Genomic DNA, 26275 nt, shown 5'->3' with positions numbered 1-26275 from the left:
GGATGTAGCAGTTGTCAGGCCTGAGTTTATCTGCTTCTGTTGTTAAGCAAAGAATACTTCCATTTGCCCAGACCATTGTTTTTCCAGCTTTTGAATTCCTCGTGCTCCTTCGGCTGTGTTTACTGCAGGATGGCTGACCTAAATTTGCTCATTTTATGCTTTTTTAATAGGCACAAAGGATCAAGAGGACTGCTGAAGCAGTCTTGTGCCCCTCGGTACAGTTTCCCAGATTCTGTGATCTGATTTATTGTAGCTAAAGTTAACTCCCTTGACATAGTTGAAGAGATCTGTCATGTGTCCGTGCCGCTTTTAAACCCTTCTCCTCTCACATGACTTTGCCTCACATGAAGTGAGGGATCTTCTGAGTGTCAGTAGTAAAGTGAAGAGAAGAAGTAAATCAGTCAGGCTTCTTAAAATAGACAAACCTAATGCCTTTTTCATCCTACTACTTAATTCAGAAGGATGTAACCTTGTTCTGGTTTGTAGCATGAAAACTGTCTGTGTTGCATCACCAGGCTTTTCCAGTCAGAGTTTATGAGGTTTTCTACTACTATCTGTGCCCTGGGGCTTGAAGTCTGATGAGCAGACGTCTATCCTTGGCTCATACAGTGGAAACGTTGTTTTGCTAGTTGTTCTGGGTAAATCTTGTAGATGTGAAATAGGACCTTAAGCCTGGGTTAACCCTCTGTGAGAAGGAAGTGACCATAGCTTTAAATCAACTGGCTGCTACAAAGTTGTCTTAACGTTGTGTTAAATGAATTTTTTAGCTGTCTTTTTGAAATGATTTAATGACAGCCTACCTAAAAAGCCCTTTCTTTCTTTCTTTCTTTCTGTTGTTTCAGTTCTTGTATTCACACCATATTGCCCTTTAAATTTGTAGAGCAAGTCCATTATGTCAGATACATCTACAAACCATTTTGAGTCTCAAAAATAGGGAGTGATTTCTACTGATGTTTTAGGGTTTGTTTTTTCTTACCCAAAGGAATAGGAACCATCTTTTCTTGTCTAAACTTCTCTGGTGTGACTTCATGTCTTTGCTTAAGCATCTCTATTAAAGATCTTTTCTGTGATAAGCATTTTAGGCTTTAGTCTGGAGTGATAGAGCAGTTTGAGTTGGAAGGGACCTTGAAGAAGATCATATAGTCCCAACCCCACTGCCATGGGCAGGGACACCTTCTGCTAGACCAAGTTGCTCAAAGCCGCATCCGAGCTGCTCTTGAACACATCCAGGGACTGAGGCATCCACAGCCTCTCTGGGCAAACTATTCCAGTGCCTTAGTACCCTCACAGTGGAGAGCTTCTTCCTTACATCTAATCTCACGTGCCTCTCTTTTAAGTTTGAAGACATATAAAGAGATTGTTGTTGTTGTTATTGCTTCTGTGTTTGAAATAATTTTCAAATTCAGGTTGGTTAACTCCGTTTTTGGGATCAACTGTGGTGAATCGAGTAAACCTCTTATTTTTGGGCACTCTTCTTTAGTATCTTAAAGGTTCTCAAAGTACATTTGAGAATGTTGCTCTAAAATTGACCAAAATAACAATTAGGCTTACGTAGAGTCCATGCCAAGAAGGTAGAATGTGCACTGTGTCATTGTCTTGGGCTTGGTTCTGTAGTACTGTTTAGCTCAGTGTTTCATATTGTTAATCATTTCCAGTACATTGGAACTTTCTTTTCTGAATTGGGAAATACATTTTCTAAGAGATAAATAGTGATTATTAATTGAGTCTAAATGATATTTGGATTTCCTGAAGCAGGCACTACCTCTAGTGTCACCATTTTTGCTTATAGTTATTGCTTTTGTCTTGGAATCTTGGTTATATAACTGGTACCTAATTATACTGTGGGACTGAATTTAAAGCTGTGTTTGTGTCCTAACTGTTGATTAAAAAACTTCAGGTAAGGATTTAAGATTTCTCTTTAATTTTGACTTACTTTAAAGATTGGTAGACCTGTACTTCCCACCTGAGTGGATCATTACATTCCCACTAGGCTTTCATAAGCTTTTGTTGTTAAGAAACAAGGGCATATGTCTGCTCCACTCGCCTCTCCTGTCCACCTAGCTCTCAAAATGTAAAAGCAGGTTGTGTGACTGAGTCTTTGCAAGCAGAACCTATGGTAAACAAAGTGTCTTTTAAGTTCTGAATTTGAACTTCAAAGGTACCTGGAATTAAGGGAAAGACCGGCCTGAACACATTCCTGAGTGACCTGATCTAGCAGATCTGCTTGAGCAGGGGGGATTGGACTAGGTGATCTTTAGAGGTCCCTTCCAACCCCCCACCAATTCTGTGATTCTATGAAATGCTTAGAATTCAACTTCAAAACCCATGTTTCTGCATCCCGCTGTGAGGAGCCTGTGCTTCTAGTGCAGGGATGTGAACAGTTTGAATATAAAGCTCTTCTCAATGCGTGGTCTCAGGATGGCACGTTTATGGCTGTATACCAAGTTCTTAATAACAAATTTTCCTTCTCTATACACAAGAGAGTTGAAGAAGAGATACCCAGCCCCAGGATAGCAATCAGGCAGTGATATTTCTCTGTTAGTACAGTGTAGCATTGCTGAGTTCGAGCCATAGCTCTGCTTCCCCCATGTTATAAAACCTGACACGGACCTTGCTGGCTGTACTGAGATGTCTGCCCATAGTTTTAACCAGCAATGCATTCTGGTTGTCAACAACCTCTCACACTTCAACCTCCTCAAAAGCTCTCCAATTCCAAAGGAAGCCCTGGTTTTGATGTGTTGCTGTTTCTGATGGAGAGGGGGAGAAGTGAACTTACCACTGCTTCTCATGCCATATTGGTGGAATTTCAGTGTCAAGCCTTTCTTTTAGGTAGACTGCACTGTCCTGTTTGGTTTCTGGTTGCTACCAGCAATGCTTTTGTGCTTTTAAAATTGAGTGGAATTTTCAGATCTTCATATGTAGGACTCAGTTGAAAAAAAGACCCTTGAAAACCTGCACCTCCTGAATTTGTGCTGAGTTGGAGTCCAGGGTGCCGTGGGCAGAGGGACATGGGCTTTGATGCACACGTTCTCCTGAAGAGAATGCGTGAAATGATATTCTACAGTTCCATGAAGTAATAACCAGGTTGGAAGGGAGCCAGAGGATCACCTGGTAAAAGGTGATCTTTTCCTTCCCTGATAAAGCACAGGCTAGACAAGATGGACCAGCACCTTGTCCAGCAGAATCTTAAAGTGTACTTGAGCACTCTGCAGTACTTGTTCCATTAGTCCATCTTCAGTGAGCCTTTGTCTTTGCTTCCATATTTTTGAGAAGCTGTTGATAAACAAGAGGCTGGTGTGGCAGGCCTCAGATGTTAAGAACTACTTCAAAGCAGGCAGAGTTAGATGGGCTAAGTACAAGCTTACTGTCCCTTACAACTTTCTTTAATTACATTAAAAAGATTGCTTCAAAATATTGGTTTGCCAGCTTTGAATACCAAAAATGTTATTTGTTTGCCTTCAAGGCACAACTAGAAGCAGAAATGAAGTTACACACTGGAATTATTTGCAAACAAGCACAGATAGTATAGTGAAAGCCTTGCTGAAGTCCTGACTTGATGTGTTTCCTTGATAAAGTATCACGTTCATAGTGCTTCTAAAAGGAGTTTGTTTGCCATGTCCTGTATTTGTGAGGCAAAAGTGGATTTTTGCATGGTTAATACTTAGGGTATTAGGGTTGATATGGAAACATTTCTCATCCATATGAAGCAAATGGAACAGGGGACGTTTCTCTTCTTCACTGTGACTTTTTTTGTGTGTGTAGCTATTTGATAAACAGTGAGAGTGCACTGACTGCACAAATTCTTTGGACAAAAAGGGTTGTTCTTTCCCTACAGAGAACACCACTGCCATCACTAAAACTGCTAAAAACAAAAGTACTTTTGGTTTTGCTTTGCACCTTTCAGGTAAAGATAAGCTTCTGTTGCATGGAAGGCTGCTAACAATTGCTCCCTGTTTTCCTTAGCAGCAGGTTGTTTACAGTTTAAATAGCGTTATTGCAGTGAGAGGATTTTAAGCTTGGCTGAAGGAAGGTAGCGTCTGAGTAGATGAGAAAGAAAAGGGAAATCACTTTTGTACTTGGTTTTTGAAAAGATTTCCTTCTTTCAGTATCCAAAAAATTGCCATTCAAGAGACTGAACAGGCCTTTCAAAGATGTCTGAACAATTGTGAGTCCATTTTTTCCTGTATATGCACAACAGTGTCCCTGAGGGCAAGAGGAAGAAAAGCCGGGTGGTTTGTTCAGGACTTGGGCCCATTTGTATGTCTAGAATTTTAGATTTAGCTAAAGGTGCCAGAATAGCTGAGGTCAGTGATGGCTGGTAGATTCAGTGAGTTGCTTGTCTTATTTCTTAGCCTTATGTGGGTGTTTTCATGTTCATTATACCATTTATAATGTTGGGATATACAGTGGCCAACGTTTGAAAGTCTCTTGCTTAATGATAAGATGCTCCTTTTCTTCCCCTTGTCCTTGAAGATTCCTGTTCATAGGTGGGTTCTGCCCTGTAGGAGCTTTCTGAATTTCTGTCACCGTCACCTCCTTACCCTTCCAAGTACAACAGTGCCCCCAGGACTGTGTTGTGAAGTTCCTTTCCCCCTGCAGGCTGGCGGGAGCACATGGAGCGGCGGCGGAGGTTTGAGTTCGATTTCCGGGAACGAGATGACGAACGGGGTTATCGCCGAGTGCGCTGTGGCAGTGGCAGCATGGACGACGACAGGGACAGTCTCCCTGAGTGGTGCTTAGAAGATGCAGAAGAAGAAATGGGAACATTTGACTCCTCTGGAGCATTTCTTTCTTTAAAGGTGAGAAGCTGTCTTGGGCCCGTTGCTCACTTTGAGCAAGTGTACTGTTCCGCTGAGTGGATCATGGATGGTTGTCTTGACTTTGTAGAAAGTACAGAAGGAACCAATCCCTGAGGAACAGGAGATGGACTTCCGACCTGTGGAGGAAGGGGAAGAAAGATCCGACTCTGAAGGGAGCCACAATGAAGAAGCCAAAGATCACGAAAAGACCACCAAGAAAGAAGGGGAGAAAACAGATAGGGTAGTGGCAGGTAAGGAGCACTTTTCATGCATCTCTTCTGTGCTGCAGTGTGGAATTTCTGTTGATTCAGTGACGTAGAACCATGCAATGTTACAGAAGCAGTGGAAGAAGCGGTCCAAACGTCCTCACCAGCTGCCAGGTCAGATACCCCACCGAAATCCCAGCCTCCAGACCCGCTGCAGACAAACCTATTTGAAAGGAAGGAGGAGTCTGTGCCAGAGAGAACAGAAAAAACAGAAGACAAAGAGAATCGATCGGACAATACACCACCAGCCAAAATGTCCAACAGAGGGGAAGGTACAACACAAAAACTTGGTAGATACATTTAGTAAGGTTCCATTCCTTGCTGTGATTAGTCTTGATCTCTTAAGAGGCAGGGATTGGATTATGGTGATGAAAAGCTGGAATTAACCAACTGGTTTGCAAGTGCAGGATTTGCTGCATCTACCATGTCAAATACTTGCAGTGCACTGATACTTTGCACACAGCCTGGAAAAACATGAGCTAGGTGTGGATGTGCCTCACTGTAGCAGAGCAGATCAGTCTGGACAAATGTATGTGGACAGGGAATGGGATATGCTGAATTGTGCTGAGTTCTACCCTGCTTGTTCCTTGAAGTTAGATTGGGTGCCTGTTCTTTAAACAGTACCAACTTGTATATACAGGAAGATCTGAAAATACTTTGCTTTGGTGCCAGTTTTGAGCTCTCAAATGTTTCTACAGGAAATTCTGAAGTAATTCTGATTTGTTAGAAGTACTGAACTAATGTCAACATTTTTCTTTAGATTTGGCATCTGTTGCTCAGCCTTTGTCACAGATTTCTGCAGATGCAGCTTCTCCTGCTCATCTTTCTCCTCCTGTTTCCAATTCAAATCCTGCTTTGCGGCCAGTTCAGACTCCTGTCACAGCTGCCCCGGGCATGGGCAACATTCCCACTGACACAGATGATGAAGAGGGCCTCAAACACCTAGAGCAGGTAAAATTTCTCACATTTCTTTGTTATTGACAGTTGCAAGACTGGAGGAATGTGGAATGCAATAAATACATGAAACCCATAAAACAGAGTCACAGCTGAAACTTTACACTCCTCTGTGTATACTCAAAGCTATTTTTCTTCCCTCCATTATTTATTTCTGAGAATAATTCAAGCCTATGTAATATCTTGATCTGGACAAGGGTAGTGTACCCAGTGCTAAAGAGCTAGAAATCCTAGTGCTTAATGAGCACTGCCAACTATTACACTTTGCTTTGAGAAACCACAAAACAGTGTGCCCCTAATGTTTAAAAAGTAAAAAACACAGCAAAAAGAAACCTCATAAACGAGGCAGAGACAGTGTTTGTGGAAGTCTAGTGACTGGTGGAATGGAGAGCTTTTTAATGCTAGTGCTCCCATACCTGTTTTGCTTTTCACCATGGTGTTGTGTGGGACCTTCTTGGTGAGTTGTTTGAAGCTTTCGTTAAGCAGGTGAGCAGTGCTTATTCAGATTTCTGACAAGGTGGTGAGCTGAACTCAGGGTCTGTGGGGCAGTTAAACCAGCTTTTGAGTTGCCTGTAGTTCCTGGTACACTCTTGAGTGCCAGATTAGTACAAGGTGGTTGTATTTGGTGCATTCACTTTCAAACCTGTAAGGACACATCTAACTTTGTACTTCCTGACTGGTTTTGATATCTCTTGCAGCAAGCAGAGAAAATGGTGGCATACCTGCAGGACAGTGCCCTTGATGACGAAAGACTAGCAGCAAAAATTCAAGAGCACAGAGCCAAGGGCTCCTCTATGCCGCTGTTCCACGAAGCCATGCAGAAGTGGTACTACAAAGATCCACAAGGAGAAATTCAGGGTAGGTCTGTGCCCTTTACACTTCCTCTTTTGTTTCACAGAGCTGTTAAAGAGTTCTTCACAAAATTACCACCAACAGATGCTGATGCTTGTTTGTACAAAAGCAGCACACAGGGAATTTACTACTCTAGAATTAGCTTTTGGAAATAGATCTTCTATGCATCACTGCCCCCATCAGCTCAGAGTGCCTAATGTCCAGAATTAGACTTCATCGTGGCTAAGATTTGCCATCACTTCATGTTTCTGTAAACTGAAGTTAGACTAAAACTTGTCTTTCATACCAGTGGTTACTCAGGTTTCCAGGTAACAGCAGAAGCAAGACTGCAACATGACAATCTTAAAGGTTTAAAATCTAAAGCAAAGAGAAAAGTTTTCACAAGTCAGTGCTCCTGCATAATCTCAATTTAAATTGTACTTGGCAGCCCATCCCTTATTAGTTCATGTAATACCAGCTTCCATGCTTGCAGTTTTGCTCAAGAAATCTCAGTGTTTTTGCAATGAAAGTTGGAACAGGCCTTTTATATATGTACTTGGATCCTTGATTCAGAAGGTACTTTTCTCTTGGAGGTCTCAGGACTCTTGTTTTAGCAAGCTGCTTAGCTGCCTCTCAAAAATTCAACAGAGCAGTGAGTTCCTTACTTCTTGTACTTTACTAAGTAGTAGCTACTGATGCTGTTTAGTGTGAATGATATCACCAGCTATGAACCCTAGATGGGATTTGTGGGGGTGTTATTTGAGGGATCTGTGCCAACCTCCTACCTCCAGGTATTATACTCTGTGATCTTTAAGGTCTTTTCCAGCCTAAACGATTCTTTGCACATCTTTAGGGTTGTCTTCTCACCCCATAAGCTTAAAGAATGTTAACCATCAAGTGTTTTTATCTACTCACTGTGCTTTAAGCTGCATGTTGGTCACTGCTGGGTGTTTATTGCTCAATGACAATCCATCATTTTTTTATTGGAGTAAATACTTGTTTGAATGTGACCTCCAGAAGTAAACACTCCCACATCAGTTTTTCTAGGGATACCTGTTGTTTCACATTCTCTGGGAGGTATTACATATGAAAAGACACAGAGAAGGCCAGAATTACTGAATATTCCTTTCAGAAGGAATTTTTGTAAGTCTTACGTGATTCTTACTTGATTAAATGATCTGGGTGGTTGTATGTGTAAGATTAGTGCAAGAGTCCTCCTTTGAAGGGAATGGCTGTAGTCTTTCTCAGGAAAAAGGAAGAGGAGAAAGAGAAGTGTACCTTTTTGAGAGAGGAAGGAGAAACTAGTTTCCTCCTAATCTGTAAAAATGTAACCATCCCCTGACGTGGAAGAGCTTGTGTGCTGAGTTCCAGAAGTGGAGTTTCTGTAAGACCTGAGAATGACTCTGATTTGAAGGCAAGAGTTGAAATTGTTTAATTTTGATTTTAAAACCTTGTGGGAGCAAGTGAAGGGTAGGGAGGCACAGGTTATTTTCTGTCCTGTCCTGTTCACCAGAGGTAATAGCTAGCAACAGGACAAGGGGTAATGGGATGAAACTGGAACATAAAACGTTTCATTTAAACATTAAAAAGACCTATTGCACTGTGAGGTGAGGGAGCCCTGGCCCAGGCTGCCCAGAGAGAGTGTGGAGCCTCCTTCCTTGGATGTCTTCAAGACCCATCTGGGCACATTTCTGTGTGACCTGATCTAGGTGGACCTGCTCTGGAAGGGAGTTGGACTAGATGATCTCTAAAGGTCCCTTCCAACCCTCCCATTCTATGATCTGTGCAGCTTACTTGAGGAAAGTGGCATCTGTGTGTTTAGCACTGTCAGCTAGCAGATACTCTTGAGGCCCAAACTAATCATTGCAACTGTGGTCAGCCTGATGCTGAGCCTGAAGTTGTGAGCTTTGCTGGAGGACCAAGCTCCACATCCCTGTGGCAGCTTGGCTTTCATCTTGGGCCTAACTTGTCTCCCTCCATTGTGTGGTAAAAGCAGTTGTGCACATTTGGTTAAAGACTGTCTAGGGGGATGCTGTAGCCACTGTAAAGATCTAGACATGAGCATTGACACTCCAGCCTTGTCTGTCCAGGCCAGTGGATGGGGGCTGTCAGGAATGCCTGGCACTTGGTACTGTGTTACTTTAACAAGCACCATGCTCTTTGTTTCCAGTATGCTCAACTTGGCCTTACCTCCCCTTCCCCCCTATGTGTATTGGTTGATGTTGTTTCAGGTCCCTTCAGTAATCAGGAGATGGCAGAGTGGTTCCAGGCTGGATACTTCACGATGTCGCTGTTGGTTAAGAGAGCCTGTGATGAGACTTTCCAGCCCCTTGGAGACATCATGAAAATGTGGGGCAGGGTTCCCTTCACTCCAGGTCCAGCACCACTTCCACATCTGGTAATTATCTGACAGTTATAGTGTTCAAATAGTCCTGTAACAAATGGAAATAGAATTATTTGTGTCAACTTCTTTGTCTTGGAATTGCAGGTGTTCCAAGCACCAAAGTTGAATCCTGTGTTAAGTTACTCTGTGTTAAATCAGGAGAAAAGACAGTTTATGTTTTGCCATGTCTGTGGCCAGAAGACTTTGACCTGGGGTACATACAAGCACTGTGCATTTCACAGTCACCATACTACAGGCTTTGTAAATGTTGATCTCTAGTTATTTTTCTATTTTCTTTATCTTTTCAGTTCAGAATGCAACTTTGCTGTTGCTAGCACTTGTAGTATGCTACTGTTACGATAGATCTTATTAAAATAGAACGTGTTTCTTCCTGAACACAGGGCGAGCTGGACCAAGAGCGGTTGACTAGGCAACAAGAGTTGGCCCTCATCCAAATGCAGCACCTCCAGTATCAGCATCTTTTAATACAGTAAGACTGCCAGTCCCAAAGATCTTCCAGGGGCTGTGTTGTTCTCTGCCTTTTTTAATCATCTGGATTCGGCTTCTTGTCAATGTTTCCGTGGGCAAGGGGGCTGGGAGTGCTTCACCCCCGACAGAAATAGCCTGCTTCTGCAAACACCAGCTGGTGTGCAGGATTAGGGCAGTGGGGATACCTCAGGCACGCTTTTTGCAGTCTTTGGTAGTGTTGTGCATAGCTACTTTGAGACCTGCTGTGTAGGTAGCCCTTACAGTCAAACTGAACCCTGACTGCCCTTGTAGTGCAGTTTGGATGTTTTGGGGTCAGGGGAAGCCTGTGCATGTCTTCTGAACTGGAGACTGAGAGGCAGAACTCATTTTTGGTCTGCTTCTTGAAGACAGGTGTAAGGTAACTGCTGGACAATGCAGTTTGTTATCCATTGTGCCAAAGCTGACAGTTTTTCAGTTCTGGCTGGTTCCAAACAGCTTTTGTAGGAGCTTGGAGAAAAGAAAGTAGTCTGATTGACTACTTGTTTGATGGATCCTGAAAGCATGTGCCATGATTGTGGTGTTTGAATGCTGATTGGCAGCTTATGATTTGATAAGCAAGAGCCTGCCCCTGTACTAGTGGGTGCCCTACCATAGTAGGGAAGAGGTTGATGAGGTTGAGTCATCAAAGCCAATCTGGATGTAATCTGTAGACAAAGAGAAGTAGCATTGCACAGCTCACTAGAGAAACACTGGACAGCAATAACCAGTTGATGTAGCTGGAGTGAAAAGAAATGTGGTTCTGCTGATGTGGGCCAGTTTGTTGGATTCTTGTAATTTGATCCAAGGCTCCATTTGGTGATTTTAGTGTTTAGCATGTACATGGTGTAGGTCAGGGGACATAAGTCCCAGAGAATGAATCAGTATGCAAATTCTGCAACTTGAGCATGATATAAATAAGCAAGTGAACAAATACCAGTGATTCTTTGCTTCTCTTTTGAAGACAACAATATGCACAGGTGCTGGCTCAGCAGCAAAAAGCAGCCCTCTCATCCCAGCAGCAGCAGCAGCTTGCTATTCTCTTGCAACAGTTCCAGGCCTTGAAGATGAGGTGAGTTATCTCAGACTTAAACTGAACACCATTCCTCTTGTACTCTAACTTGTCTATGATGATAATAATGATCTTCTCAGTGGTCTGTCCAGAGCATTACGTATTTTAGAGATGGTGTGACTATGCAGCCATTGCAGGATGCTGAATACTTCTTTGTATATGCAGCCTTTACTTCAGGGAGCCTTTATGAAAACAAGGAGGAAAAATCATGTAGCTGAAATCACACCTTTTTGACAGATCTGTTGTGTGGGTGGCAGAGGCCTTTGCCAGTTGAGTTCTGCAGTACTAGATGCTTGTTCCTCAAACTAGCCAACAAGCAACAGATACAGAACTGAAGCAGTAGCTGGCTTAGCCCTTGTCTTAGCAGCAGAGATGAGATGAGCAAGAACTCTGCAAGGAAATAGTGTTGCCCACGTTATATATTTGTTTTAAATAGAGATGTGGAAGGAAGAGAGTTTGTTACTGAATCTAAAGTGTGTTCAGAACACTCTCCTTGGAAGGGCCATGTTGACTTTTCCTGTTGGTGTTACAGAATATCTGAACAGAACATGATGCCCCCAGTTACAAGATCTGTGTCAGTACCAGATACTGGCTCCATATGGGAACTTCAATCAGCTTCACAGCCTACAGGTAAGTTGCTTAGCATGTCTCAGACCTGTTGAGAAAAGCTCATGGGTTAAGAGCCAGCATCTCTGAGATAATTGCTCCCTTTTTGACACTAGGGGAAGTGATCTCTGCATCGGTATTTTTTAACTCGTCGGGCTGCTTTGCTTTGCAGTTTAAAACCCATCCAAGAGCTGCAAAGAGTGTGGTAATTTTTGTGATGATTGTGGGAAGTCTTGATCTGGAAGGGTTGAGTGTTCTATTTGAGCATTGTTCTACTGTGGCTGGAGGAGTTTGCATAGCTGTTTCTTGTGTAGAATTTTGTAGGAAACCCATTCCTGCTTCAGTAATGGACAGCCTTGTTCTGCAGACAGATGAGGTGGCCCTCTGCTGACTGACGTGTGTTATCATGATTTTATGTGTTAAACCAGAGTAACAGCATACACAAGATTTCTCCCTTTCATTTGTGATGGGTTTTTTTTTGTTGATGTGCTTGTTTTTCCATGTCAATGTTTGTTTTCTTCACTATCTAGTCTGGGAAGGAAGCAGTGTCTGGGATCTCCCCATTGATACTGCAGCTCAGGGACCAGCTCTAGAACAACTTCAGCAGCTCGAGAAGGCCAAAGCTGCAAAGGTCAGAAACTGTTTTGTACTGTAAGAAGTTGGGATTGCTGTTCTGCAATGTAACTGTGTTTCTTCAGCTGATGGATGACTGATGGCTCTTCAGTCTTGAGGCCACTTTGTCTGGTTTTGATTACATTTTCATGGAAAAAACACCCTAAAGAGATTAAGTGTTGGAGAAACCAATTATGAAATCCCTGTGGACTGCTCTTTGGAAACTGTTGTTGTGGAGGTTCTACTGACCTCTGAAGTACTGGTTATGCTTTTTGCACTTGTGATTAAAAACTCTTCACTAGCCACCTCTGTTTTAAAATGGGTTCATCATGAACTGTCATGCCAAACCATGAATGGGAGCAGGAAATTGTTCTCTTAATCCTTGTATCTTTTCACCAGAATTGGTCTGGGGAGTCAAGAGTCCTATTTGTCAGGTTTTTACTCTTAATACTCCGGTGTTCAATTCTTTTTCTAAGTTTGAGCTTGTATCATTCTGTACATTTCCTGAAACTGACTATTTTATGATGTGGCAAAGCAACTCGCTACTAACTGCTAAAGCCAGAGGTTATTTTAAGGAGCTGCTGTAGAAGGACTGACTAGATAACTGGTGTCAGTTACAGAGCAGAAATTGTCAGAAATTGTTCTAGAGTATTTCAGGAATCTGACTCTAGTAGGCAGCCAGCTGATAGGCAAAATTTCCATTAAGGGAAAGCATCTGTCAGAGGCTTCATCTGATATGTTGTTACTGTAATCTCAGCAGAGTTGCCCTACGAAGTGGTGTAGGAATACGTTACCTGCATCTGAGTATAGTTTTATGTGAATTGTAGCTAGAGCAAGAGAGGAGAGAAGTGGAAATGAGGGCCAAACGAGAGGAAGAGGAGAGGAAAAGGCAGGAGGAGCTTCGGAGGCAACAAGAAGAGCTACTTAGGAGGCAGCAGGAAGATGAGAGGAAACGTCGGGAAGAAGAAGAACTGGCCCGCAGGAAGCAAGTGAGTTTCCTCAATGTAGTTCATCTCTACTTGATTTTAATACTTTATAAAACTCACTTTAAGAATCCTGTGGGGTCTAATTAATCTTTGGTAGGTGTGTATGAAGACAGTTCTAATATTTTTCATGTGAGTATACGAAATTACTCTTTTGTTCTCGATTTTAAGAGCCCAAACTGAGAAATGGGCTTTGGCTTGCGTCAAGATAGGTTTCTGTTTGTGAGCTGAGAGGCTTTATTCCATGTGGAATATTCCCTCCCAACTTGCTTAGTGACAATATTAGGCTTTAGTTAGATGCCCAGTTTAATCTTCATTCACCATTTATGCAGCCTAGTGTTTTGTGTAAGAGTGTGCTCTGGAGCAGTCTGGAGCTTGAGCAGCTGTTTCAAATTGAGGCTCCAGTGGGTGAAGTGATGGAACATGTAGCTGATTTTGTCACTGGCTGGGTTTTTTTTAACTTAATCATTTATTAAAATCCATCATTTATTATCTGAGTTATGTCATAGAGTCTGTCAGCTTAATTTTCTTGAGTTGATATTTAGGAAAGGAAGGGATGTAGTTTGGACAAGCAGATTTGTTAAGATGAATGGCATTACCTGTGTTGCAGTAGGAAGATGAATGTAGGAGTTGTAGGATATTCTTAATATTGCAAGTATATGAAAAGGAGACATTATTAGCTCAGCTTTTCTAGTGTTTACTTCTGAATTCTATATGGAAGAAAGATTAATTGTTACTGAAGTGCTGGAGGAGGGAGACAGAGAAAGTTTTCTCTCTATGTGTGAAGGCTAAGGGCAAGCACATTGTTCATATTCACTAAGGAATTAGTCAATAAATGCCTTGTAAAGTAGCACATGAATAATAGGGGAAAGTCATAGATAATATAAAGGACATTTTATGTGCTCAGGTAGGGAGTTGTACAGCACATTTCTTAGTTTAAGGATCAGACACTTCTGAGGAAGCCTCTAGATTCTTTAGTCTTACTTAGTCATAGACCTCAATTCACTCTGGGTTTTATCACTGAAGATGTGTTTTAATGGACTGCAGTATGACAGTTGGCTTTCATGATGTCTCAATCAAATCTGTATATAAATGGCTCCTTGCTTTCATGTATCTACTTTGTGTACAGCAAGTCATGGTGTACAGTGGTTAAGCATCCTTTGATGCTCAAGTTCAAGCCTTAACTGTAGCATTAAAGTAATAATATACTCAAAAGTTTAACTTTTGAGTTGCTTTAGATCTGTTCTAAAAGTAACTACATTTTTAACTGTTCACCTGGTAACTCAATGTGTGTCATCCATGGTGGCTTCAAATAAGGAGACTTGAGTTGTTTGTTTTTAGACTAACAGTTTTGCTACTGTGTATAACTTCTTAGAAATGTCCATTAAATTCCAAAGTCTTCTGTCCACTTGGGATTTGTACAGTATGTTTACTGCACAAGTCTGACCCTCACTTTCTGAGATGTCGTGGGAAATAATTCTTTACAAGGAGGAAGCAGAATGGGGTTGGAAAGCACTAACTGCAAGTATATTAGTTCATTACCAATGGAATAATTGCCACAATGCTTGATTCTGAGCAGTAATGTCTTAAAAAGGTAACAAAAGAGTTTTAGCACTTCTCTGGAAAGAGAAAATAATATTGTGTTTTGTATTGAAAAAAAAGAAACTGGTCTAATATTTGAATCTGACTTCTGTACTGGAAGGCATTGTAGAATCAGGGATGAACTGATTTATTAGCATGGATTTATACAGAGGAGATGATGCTTAACAAATTTGATTAACTTCTTTTGAGGAGATGACAGTGAGAGCTGAGAGGGGTGAAGCAGTAGACTTAATCTGCCTGGACTTCAGGAAGGCTTTTGATGTAATACTGCATAAAAGACTAGTATATAAGGTTAGTAAATATGCTGTTGATGGTGAATTCTAAATAAAAAAAATAACTAATAGACATTCGATTCTGTAGGATGAAATGTCATACCAAATGTTGAATCCAGTTCTGTTCATAGTTGTCAACAGTTACTTGCACTGTAGAATTGCAAACAGTAATGTCCAGCTTGTGTAGCTCCTCTGTTTCTTTTTGTTTCTGGTGTGATATCTTCTATTTTGTAATGATTGATTGCTTTCAGGGACAAAATGTGAGGTTTTAATAATTAGCTAATAATTGTTTTCTCTGAATGATGTCCTTAGCACTCCCTGCTTCAAAGATGGGATCCACAAAATGAAAAGATTTGTAAGCCCTGGTAACATAAATGAGCAGAATTGCAGGTGTCCGAACTGCACAAAAATCTGAACCGAGTTGTGTACGAATCCAGAGTCTGTTGAAGTGGGGATTGCTACTGGAGGATTTTTGTGTTATAAATAACCTAAAAGATATGAAATAACTTGTCTGTACAGCAAGATGTGTGTGCTTGAAAACCATTGTTAGAAAAGATGCTAAAGAATATTGGGATTCTCTTGGAGCAGGAAGCCGTGAATATGGGAGCAGTAAGAGCTTAAAGGAGTGAGACTGTTTCCCCTACAAGTCAGTGGCAGAAAGCTGGAGAGCTTTGAATGCTTTTGGTCACATGTTCAAACAAAACCACTAAATAGTAGGAAGATACCAAAGTAAATTTTAAGACAACATTTTCTCTAGCTGTGAGGAGCAGAAAGAAAATCATTACATCAGCCACCTGGTTCCCAGCTTTTCGTAATCTTTCAGGGGTTTTCCTTCCATTTTGGTACAGCTCATCTTTAGTTCTCTAAGGGAGAGAAGACTTTTTTGTTTAATTGCCATTTAACAGTCTCTCTCCTGGCATGCGTGAACATGGAAGAGAACTCTACAGCTTTATTGCTGCCAATTCGAGCCTGGTTTCCCCAAGGGAAAGTAGGGCAGAGATGTCAATGAGCTGCTGCCATATAGGAGGACTTGGTGACTTTGTTCATCTCTCTCAGCTAATACATGTTACGTCAGTGACTAGTGCCAAATTTCCCCCCAGTGTGGCTGACAGCTAAGCATCCTGAGCTGAGATCCTGGTGTGTGGTCTGTAGTCAGACAAAACAGCCTGGCACACCTCCAGCCTCCTCAGTAGACTCGTCACTTAAACGACAGGCAGAAATTTTTCAGCACTGGTATTGGAGACACTGGATTACTGTGACTGGACTGTGTGTGTCCAACTAATGCAGCTGTAGGCCCCAGTCACAAAAAAACAGTCTAGGTATTGTGTGTTGTGCTTGAAGCTTTTGTGAATATAACACACCAAGGATTTGGTTAATAAGAAAAGGATCCACGAGCTCCAGTATCATGTCCAGCTAGTGGAACAACCCCTTCTTGCACTTCAATTTAGCACTAAACCGCTTCAGTGATATACAGGAATAGGAATTGCTTCTTAGCTTGCAGCCAGCCACAGGATTGCTTACAACAAATATTCTGTCTACTGACAGTTTCATTGTGGCCATCAAAAGTTTGCCATTGTCAGAGAGAAACCTGGTCCAGTCAGATAGTGATCTGTGTTGCAGAGTAGATATGAAGGTTTGCTATCATATTTAGTAAAAGAGTCTTAGATTTCAGAATGAACTGCCTTGATTTGCCAGAGTTTCAAACTGATACCCATGCTGCACAGTCTCCATGCATCCTGCTTTATACACAGCCTTGTGAGGGGATGACTGCACACTACTGACCATTCGAAAAGAAAACCTAATTATGAAAGCTTTAAATAGTTCTTGTCCCAAAAACAGGATCTTTAAGTTGAGCTGGTAGGATTAGCCAGAAAGTAGAGAGAAAAGGGAATAAAAGCAGGGCGGCCTTAACACAGTTACTGGACTTGAGAGATCAGGAAAGGCAGCAAAACTCTGCCTCCCATTTAACAATACACAGCAAGCCAGCTGGAGGCTCCTCCAAAAAGCAGGAGAAAGGAGGAAATTCTGTTTGTGTTGATCTTCAGAGCAGTAGGAAAAGATGCTGATGCTTTCTTTTTGAGCAAAGTAAATAATTGGAAGGCAAAACAATTTATTGGAAGCTATTAAAAACGTTTAGACACAGACCAAAATCAAAGCCCTCGAGACCTTTATTGCCCATAATATTTAAATAGCATAGGAACAGCACAGTCAAAGCCCTTGCATTGAGTTCCATATCTGAAAGTTCCAAAGGTTACAGTGTCTTTAAATGCCCTGGGCTGCTTCAGCAGCTCCTGTAAGCAAAAGCTTCCAACTTATAACTGACACACAAGAAGGAATGAACGATACCCACACATTGAAAGAAGAGATCCATTTCCAATACAGACAGTGCATATTGGCAAGGGGAGTCTCACCCTTTGCTTTCATTCTCAACACCTTTCTTTTTAAAACCAAAGATAAGCAATGATTTCCTGTGCACCTCTTCATTAAAGTAATTGGGATATGAGATGCACATGTCAGCAAAAAAGTCTTGTTAGCATGTGGGTCCTGAAGCACTGCTTAGTACAGTTGTTTTGGTTGTGCTTAGCGTAGAGCTGAGGAGCTTTTCTTGAGGCCATTTATCTGGCCAGACCATGTTGTAGTTTGTGTTTTGATGTAGTTCACCAATGAAGTGACACTTACAGATTGACATTTTGTTCCCAACTCCAGGAGGAAGCCCTGAGGCGACAACGAGAGCAGGAAATTGCACTAAGGCGGCAGCGGGAGGAGGAGGAGCGGCAACAACAGGAGGAAGCACTTAGAAGATTGGAAGAGAGAAGAAGAGAAGAGGAGGAAAGACGGCAGCGAGAGGAGTTAATTCGTAAACAGGTGAAAAAATGACTCAAGAAACCTGTTGTATTATTATAGAGGCTGCCAGAGTGAACAGGCTTTGAAACTAGCATTGGTGACACAGAGACTGTCAGTTTTGGTGCAGGAAAGCAAAGCTTGTAGACAGTATCCTGTGAGTGGAAAAGAGATTGTTGACCTGTGTCCTGATTTCAGACAAAACAGTCAGACTTGTGTTGAATGAGTATTTTCCTTCATGGTTTGAGCCTTAGGAATGGCTTTGCAGAATGGTGTTTCTACTCCTTTCTTCGAAAGAAAGATGGAGTGCAGTACCAAAGTCGTAATTTGTTTGGAGTTGTCATGCTCTGAGTCTTTACTGTAGAATTGTTATCAGTAGTGTCAGCTGAGGTGATAGCTTTTGCCAGTCTTTCTGCAATGTCAGGGCTATACCCACTATCAGAGTTTCAGGTTTTTTCTTCCCTTGTCTTACTACTAACAGGGTTGAGGTTTTTTATGCCCTTGCAGTCAGCTTTAGAAGTCTATATTGGGACACTTAAGATTGCAGCCCCCTAATTGGTACCATCACAGTCCCTAAATCAAGCTCACCTTGAAACCTGATTGGCTGCACGTTAAGTTCCAGGTCCATGTCAAAGTTACCAGTTACTACTTAAAAGTTCTTTTTCAGGGCTTTCCCTTACAGGACATTCTTGAGCATTTCTGTCTCACTACACAACCATCTCCTTTGTTACTAAAAGCATCTTTTCCTTTCTGACTCTAGTGCTGAGTAACAAGAGTAAATATCCCTGGCTTTGTCACTTGCCATCTTCTGTGTCAAAACCTCTTCTCCCTTTACTGCTGTGAAGCTTTGTTGTGCTGCAAGTGTAGCAGTACTTGACTGTAAGTAGTATAAACAGATAGAAGCTTAGGCTGAAATGTGTGTAACTCCTAGAAGCAAAGTGGTATGAAATTAGCTAGTCTGAACTAGGGAGATGTCATTCTCCTCCAAGTTCCTTGGAGCAATGGTAAGCGTTGTATTTTTAGGTGATTTAAGCTTTGGACTTTCTTGCCTGAGAAATGTGAAGGTAAATGAACAACCTGAGCAGCACAGGTTATGGCTGTAGAGGCCTCTGTCCCTTCTGTCAGCGTGTCAGTACCACAGAGTAGGAGTCATTCAGATTTTCTGAGTCTGCTTTACTCCTCTTTATGTCCTGGGAAGGAAGAGGAGGCTGCCAAGTGGGCACGTGAAGAGGAGGAAGCTCAGCGGCGACTCGAGGAAAGTCGGCTACGCATGGAAGAGGAGGCAGCCAGACAGAGGCTCGAAGAGGAGGAGCGCAAGCGCAAGGAGCTGGAACTCCAGCGCCAGAAAGAAATCATGAGACAGAGGCAGCAGCAGCAGGAGGCTTTACGACGGCTGCAGCAGCAGCAGCAGCAGCAGCAACTTGCACAGATGAAGGTAACATGTTTCTGTAGTTCCCCTTCCCCCCTCAGTGCGGCGTAGGGAGTAAAAGCACAGCTGGATTCGGGGGTTTGTAGACTCACTTGAACAGAGCCAGGACAGGTGAGCTATCTGGGGAGGGCAGATAATTGACTGGTGGGAGAAACAAGAGAAAGGTAAGATACAAAAAAAACAGAAGGTTCAGTCAAGGGAAGTGTCCTTGGCAGGGATTTGCAGCTGAGTACAGGTGTTTGCTCTGCTTCAAGGGGCAAAGGCCAATGCGGAGGTTCTAGAGCTTCGAGTTCCTGAGGTTACTGAGATCCAAGTTATCATTTTTCAGGCAGTGATGTGCTACATTATTCTCCATACACAGTGTCTTTGGCACTGTGATACATCAGAGCACCATTCAAAGAAACATGCAGTTCATATTAGTACCTTTTCATACTTAACTATGCCATTGTTTGCTTTCCAGTGTTCCGTTAGTTTTAGGAGTGCCCTTTCTTTTCCTCCGTGCCCTGGGTTTAGACTGACTGGCATGATCATACTTCAGCAGTATTCTTGAAAACATTTCTGTATTGCCTAACAATATATTTTGTTGGCCCAGCTCCCTTCATCTTCCACATGGGGTCAGCAATCAAATTCAGGAGCTTGTCAATCCCAGACCACGCTGTCCTTGGCAGAAATCCAGAAGTTGGAAGAGGAACGGGAACGGCAGCTTCGAGAAGAGGTAAGATACCAACAGCAACAGCTTCTAACTTGTGGACTCCACTGTGGGACTGCTTAATTAAGTTTTTAAGAGGGAATAGTGAGAATGAGGTATGTTTTTGAAGCAGCATAACTTGAGTAAACTCCTGTCTTTCAGTCACAGGTGAAGTACTTGTTTGAACATTTTTGTTGCTGCTTAAGACAAGTATTTGAAAGGAGGGAAAACTGTACTCCTTTAACCCTAGGATGTTCACAAAACAATATCCAGTGATTTCACATCTCTCATACACTTTCAGGCATGCACAAGGTCAGGGCAGTTGCAGTGGTGGTGGGGGACCCAAATGAGTGACATTTGGGTCCAAGACTCCAAATGCTTGGCTGGCTGGGCTCACGATGACGTGTGTTCTGGGACATTTATTCTGTCCTAGGCTAAGAAACAATTTGTGTTTACTGGTTACTTAGTTCCTCGAAAAAGGAAGACACTGTAATGGCTTAAAAATAGGTCAGAAGAGAGTGAAAGGATTTTAAAATCTATTTCCCAGCTAGGCTTTTGAATAGTAATGACTTTCTGAAGGTATGGACAAGCACTTTTGTCTTGCATGCAACAGCAAAGGCGTCAGCAGCGTGAACTAATGAAGGCCCTGCAGCAACAGCAGCAGCAACAGCAGCAAAAATTGTCAGGCTGGGGTAATGTCACCAAACCAACAGGCACCACCAAGTCCCTGCTGGAGATACAGCAGGAAGAGGCAAGGCAGATGCAGAAACAACAGCAACAGCAGCACCAGCAGCCGAACAGAGTCAGAAATACCACGGTACGTCAGGTATTAGCTGCTCTGAAAGTGGACAGTAGTGTGTGACAGTTGTCTGTTCATTACTGCTCTGCCAGGTCTGGTGCTAATAACCAGGATCTCTTTGTTGTGTTTCAACAGCACTCTAACCTGCACACCAGCATTGGGAATTCAGTGTGGGGCTCCCTAAACACTAATCCCAGCAACCAGTGGGCATCTGACCTAGTCAGTAGCATCTGGAGTAATGCTGATACCAAAAACTCAAACATGGGTTTCTGGGATGATGCAGTGAAGGAAGTGGGACCTCGTAACTCGACCAATAAAAACAAAAGCAATGCCAGCCTCAGGTAGGAATTGGGGAAGGAGCTTTTGCTAAGTAAGGCTACCACTCCTGAGATGATCACCTATCAGTTATAACATCTTCATGTGTTTTCCTTTTCTTTCTGTGTCACTCAGGATCTGTTTTGACAACAAACATAGCCAGTAGGTGACAATTCACAAATTATTTTGTCATCTACTTATAAAATGAGTGGTTTCTAATCAGTGTTTGCATCTTGTAAACTAGTGAGTCTTGTCACACTGTACTGCATCCTGTACTGTTGGGAAGTCTGGTCATTTACAATGTGTGTTTATATGTGTTGTGTTTTACCCCAGTAAATCTGTAGGTATTACAAGTAGACAAAACAAGAAGGTAGAAGAAGAGGAGAAGCTGTTGAAATTGTTCCAGGGAGTTAATAAAGCCCAGGATGGATTCACTCAGTGGTGTGAACAGATGCTTCATGCACTCAACACAGCCAACAACTTAGATGGTAAGAGATGGAGGGGAATGTTGAGTTCTCCACGCTGAGAAACGGTATCCCATTTATTTCCTCATCAGATAGTGCTGAGGGAAAGGAATGCTATCAAAGTGGTATTATCAATGCAGTCACTGGAGTGACATCATGAAATAGTGGTCTGAAGAGCTGGCTGCATCACTTTCTTCATGATTTTCATTGGGATGTAGGAAATCAGTGGGGACTGGAACAAGTCTGTCACCCAGAGCTCTGCTGAGGACTTTTGGTGGCCATGGGAGCATGATCAGGCAGATGGATGAGGATCCAGTTTTGTTAAGTGCAGGCCAAGTTACCATATGCCTCCATGCAAAGCATTTAGTGGTGTGAAACTTGTTGGGGCTTTCTGCTAATTCTGCTGGGAGGCACACAGAGGAATGCCTGGTCTGAGATCAGTAACTCCAGTCCAGTGCAGACCTGTGCAAATCCCTCTGCTCCTCCATCTACCATACCCTTAGGGTTGACATTTTATTTTCCCTCCCATCATGTTAGCTGGCTTCCTTATCTTTTCCTTGACTGCAGAGTAGATGAAGCATTGCATCATAGCACTGTGCTGTAGGGAACTGGAAGGGCAAACTATTTGCTATGGCTACTGGATGAGCAAATGCTCGAAACAGTCATCCCAGATTGTGTATTGCGTGTGTTCACATATCAGCATGCATTCCCTCATCCTCTGCCTTCTTCTTGCAGTTCCCACGTTTGTTTCTTTCCTGAAGGAAGTGGAGTCTCCCTATGAGGTCCATGATTACATCAGAGCCTATCTTGGAGATACTCCTGAGGCCAAGGAGTTTGCCAAGCAGTTTCTCGAGCGCCGTGCCAAACAGAAAGCCAGTCAGCAGCGGCAACAGCAGCAGCAGCAGCAGGTAAATCCCACTCTGCACGGTCCTTCGGAGTGTACAGAGGCTGTGTGTGAGTCTGCAGTGCTGCTGGACTGACAGCAAAATGCAGAGAAGGAAGCAGGTTTCAGATACTGCAGCATCAAGTTTCCTCTATGACTGAACATCAAACAGGGTCTTAGCGTGTGAATCCAGGACATGCTCTCTGGAAAGATGAGGTGGATGTGTTGGGTGGCTGAGTCGGTAGGCAGTGCTGCCACACGAGGTACAGAAAGTGCTTTGGGCTCTCAGAAGGTTTTCACTGTAAATAAGCCAAAGATAATTGCCCTTTCTGACCCTGGGCTTGCTTTGTTTTCTAGGATTCAGTGTGGGGGATGAACCACAGCTCACTACATTCGGTCTTTCAGACCAATCAGAGCAACAACCAGCAATCCAATTTTGAGGCTGTGCAGAGTGGGAAGAAAAAGAAGAAGCAGAAGATGGTCCGTGCAGATCCCAGCTTGCTAGGTCAGGTTTGAGTCTTAGTAATTAATTGGGGAGAGCCTTGTAGAGCCTAGAATTCTTGCTAACCTTCACGGGAAAGCTGAATTTCAGCAGAAAATGGAGAGTTTATTTCAGTGTTGGCATTTTAACGCTTAAAAAGAACTCTCAACCGATTTCATGGAAAACTTCTGTCAAACTTTCCCTTGTGAAGAGGCCTCGTCAATACCCTGGTTGTTACCTGGAAGCTTTGAAGTCATTAGGTGATGCTTTTCCTATTTTACTGATCCAATGCTAATTCATTCTTTGAAAGACAAGCACATTTTCAGCTTCTCCATGAGGAACAGCTTCTTGAGGCTTGCCTCTGTTCCTTCCTGCCTTTGTACATGGGCTAAGCACCCTCGTTGGAAAAGGCAGCAAATTTCTTACGAAAGAAGGATTGAAAATGGGGTCACAAGATGTATAGCTTCATGTTTTTATTCTCAAGTAAATCAGTACTCTGCAGGTCAGTCGAAGTACACGGCAGTTGTTGGTGGACTCCTGACTCAGGTCACCTGGACGTGCCCATCCAGTGAGTGTGCTCTGGGCCTTTAGCTAGGATAGTTTAAAAACCTGCTCATGTGGTGGGAAGAGGAAATCACTGATGACAAGAGGTTAGAAGTGTAAGTACAAGAGGTACATACAGCTGCTCTTACCGGATAATTGCAAAACGTTTTAGGTGATGCTGCCACGAGAGGGAGCCAGAGCAATTTTCTTAAGCTTCCTGAACAGAGAGGGCTTTTTGTCTTTTGGTGACACTGACCATGGAAAGCAGTTTCTTTCCAGCACAGAGCAGGCCCATTTAGCAGTCACGAGCCAGTGACCTGTACATGGGAAAACTTTCCTTTTGCCCGTTCTCCACAGCCAGAAGAACTGGGTTTCAGTAGGAAAGCTGCACGTGATGTATTGGATTTTTTCCCCTTGTAGAAAATGCTTTTGCCCTTTCTCATGGACATCGTTGTCCTCAGCACTTATGGTTGGAAAGGTTGGGGAGAAGTGTAGGTGCATCTTGAGCCATCTGCATAGCCCTAGATAAGTTTGTACACTTTTGTGAGAGAGAGGAGCGTAAGAAGCATGGAAGTACATGGAATTGCCACTGGGTTTCATGGGTACATGTATCCAGACTTTGAAGGAAGGGGTAGGGTTGCTCATCCCCTCCCCCCAAGTGTTGGGTGCGATTCCACACTTGGATCCCACGTGTACAAAAGATGTGTATCTGCCTCTTGGCCCATGTCAGTAGATTGTTGCCAGGCACTTTGAAGTCCCAGTTGGCTCAGACATGTTCCCCTCCTTGATGTTGCTGAGCCGCATCACCCCTGTGCCTCGTCTGAGCTCTGCAGGCGACAGCTCTTACCTGAAGCTTGCAACCAGTCTCCTGCTGGTCTGTGTTTAAAAACCACAGGATCCTTACCTGCACAGACGACTGATGATCTGTGCTTTGTTAAAGAACAACAAGCAGTTTGGGTAACTCTGTCTCTACTGAACTTGTATTGTTTGTTTTCCCTCCTGCACACTGCTGCACATGACAGACGTATCCCATGAAATACAACACCCCACCTCCTGGTTTTTATCACAGATCCTTTTTGGTTCACAGGATTTTCAGTGAATGCCTCGTCAGAGCGGCTCAATATGGGAGAAATAGAGACTTTGGAAGACTACTGAGCATGTGCAAATCAACTGGCTTTTCCTGCATCTGTTAACCATGGATTCTCCGTTTTGGACACCGGACTCTCCACCACGCGTCCTTCGCCTTGCAGTGAATCACAGAATCAAATCATCTCAGGCTGCTTCCTCTAGCCCCAGCAAACCCTTTCTGCCCAGGACTTGCCCAGGTGTCGTTCCTACTGTCAGCCTGAGTCGAGTGGACTTTGTTTGGAGGCCTGGGAGGGTGGGAGATAGGAGTTGTTCACAAGGAGGCTGATTTGGGCAGCAAGCTTTCACTGTGCTGTGGTTTCTTCTGCTGACATACCTGGAAAACAAACCGAAACAAAACAATTGGGATTCTGCAAACCATTGCTTCCCTCTCCTGGTTACTCTTACCACATCCAACACGTGCAGTCGTGGACAGAGAAAGAGAGAGAGAGTTTGTGGTTAACAGATGTTGGTCAAAACCAAAATGCCACACAGATACTGACTTCCGCGCTCCATCAGGGCAAGAGGTGCTCTCCCAGGCCAGGAGCTGCATTCATAAGCTAACCTTAGGACTGGCAACAGCAGGAGAGGGGCGGTGGCGGGTGCAGTTTAGCTTGGGTTGGTTTGAAGTTGCACACCCCCCTGCCAGCCCTTCTCAGCACATTATGTTTTGGGGGGAAAGCTCGAGTCTGTCTTCATTAGGTGGTGATGCTGAAGCTGGTGGAGTTCCCCGTCGGCGTCCTCCAGCCTTCCCGGACAAGTGGGGACTTTGTGCTCTGGGGGGAAAAAAAAGGGGGGTGGCCTCTCCTTTCAGGTCGAAGGATCCTTTCAATGCTACCTTTGGAGGGTTAGGACCAGTTTGTTTTGAGCTCTTCTCCTGAAAATTTGTCTCGTTTAAGAGACAGCAGGATCTTTCCCGTCTGGATCTTTATAGTCCTTGGTGAGGGTGAACGCTGGCTTTCGGATCTGCCCCAGCAGTCTTAGCTAGTTGTCATTTCAAGCAGTGCTTAGGTTAAACGAGCAGAGATGCCCTTTTGTCACGAAGAGAGACTGTGGAGGGCGAAGCGATGTGCAATGACGGCCCTGCTTATCTCCTACACCTTACCCCATGCCACGCACCTTCCCTGCGATCCCTAACCTCGGAGTACTTACGGCACCGTAACCTTCCTCTCACCGCAAGACTTAACACCACCACCACCTTCCCTTCACCCACCCACACGCACCACAAAAGAGAGAGAAACGAAAACTGCCAAATGCACTTAGTTTGGACCCCCTGGTTCCATCTCCCGCTCCCGGAGGGTTAGGACCTGCGAAGGGAGAGACGCTGCGGTTTCGCTGGAGTTGTACAGAGGTGGCTGTCGTCCCGTCATCACTGCCTAAAGAAAACAGTTCGAGTGGCTCAAGAGCAGTTTGGCTTTGGATTTTATTTTGTTTGGTTTATTCTTTTTTTTATTTTGGGGGAGGGGGGTCACCTTCCCCTCCTCCTCTTCCTCCTCCTCTCTCTTCCCCCTGCCCATGTACAGTAACTATACAGAGACTGCTGCAGACTTGTATATAGTTTTTGGATCCAATAGCATGGAGAGACTTGGAACTGTTGCAAATCTGGTCTCCCTGTCTCCTTTGCTTTGTAAATTCATAAAAGGGGGAAGAGGGGTAGTTAAAATGTTTACAAAACTTTAAACTCCCTCTGAACTTTTGCCAGTGTGGGGAGGGGGGAAAGAGAGAACTTAAATAAAACCTGGTTGTATTATATCTGAGAGAAAACTTTCTGCTTGCTTTTGTCCAAGCTGAATTTTGAGATAATTCCTGGTGCTAAAACTGAC

At 43.3% G+C, this 26275-nt stretch overlaps 1 protein-coding gene across 11 annotated transcripts in view; it reads left to right on the top strand.

The window, feature by feature from the left end:
• GIGYF2 (GRB10 interacting GYF protein 2) overlaps positions 1-26204 on the top strand; it is a 76861-nt gene extending 50657 nt beyond the window's left edge. For 3 of the 11 annotated variants that reach the window (XM_062005683.1, XM_062005675.1, XM_062005686.1), the window contains 21 exons: positions 4600-4799; positions 4888-5050; positions 5137-5337; positions 5826-6016; positions 6718-6877; positions 9082-9248; positions 9635-9723; positions 10702-10809; positions 11342-11439; positions 11946-12046; positions 12855-13016; positions 14802-14903; positions 17591-17749; positions 18924-19160; positions 19747-19869; positions 20456-20668; positions 20777-20982; positions 21290-21444; positions 22156-22328; positions 22661-22808; positions 24415-26204. In XM_062005683.1, coding sequence (XP_061861667.1) covers positions 4600-4799; positions 4888-5050; positions 5137-5337; positions 5826-6016; positions 6718-6877; positions 9082-9248; positions 9635-9723; positions 10702-10809; positions 11342-11439; positions 11946-12046; positions 12855-13016; positions 14802-14903; positions 17591-17749; positions 18924-19160; positions 19747-19869; positions 20456-20668; positions 20777-20982; positions 21290-21444; positions 22156-22328; positions 22661-22808; positions 24415-24482 — 3224 coding nt within the window. In that variant the 3' untranslated portion in view covers positions 24483-26204. The remainder of the gene's footprint in view (positions 1-4599; positions 4800-4887; positions 5051-5136; positions 5338-5825; positions 6017-6717; positions 6878-9081; positions 9249-9634; positions 9724-10701; positions 10810-11341; positions 11440-11945; positions 12047-12854; positions 13017-14801; positions 14904-17590; positions 17750-18923; positions 19161-19746; positions 19870-20455; positions 20669-20776; positions 20983-21289; positions 21445-22155; positions 22329-22660; positions 22809-24414) is intronic. The other 8 variants (XM_062005677.1, XM_062005676.1, XM_062005679.1 and 5 more) reach the window with 8 other exon arrangements.
• Positions 26205-26275: the final 71 nt, after the last annotated feature.

Source organism: Colius striatus, chromosome 12 (genome assembly GCF_028858725.1).
Source record: "Colius striatus isolate bColStr4 chromosome 12, bColStr4.1.hap1, whole genome shotgun sequence".
In the NCBI taxonomy this organism is placed as follows: Eukaryota; Metazoa; Chordata; class Aves; order Coliiformes; family Coliidae; genus Colius; species Colius striatus.
The sequence above is the reverse complement of the archived record's forward strand: the minus strand, read 5'-3'. Positions and strand labels throughout refer to the sequence as shown.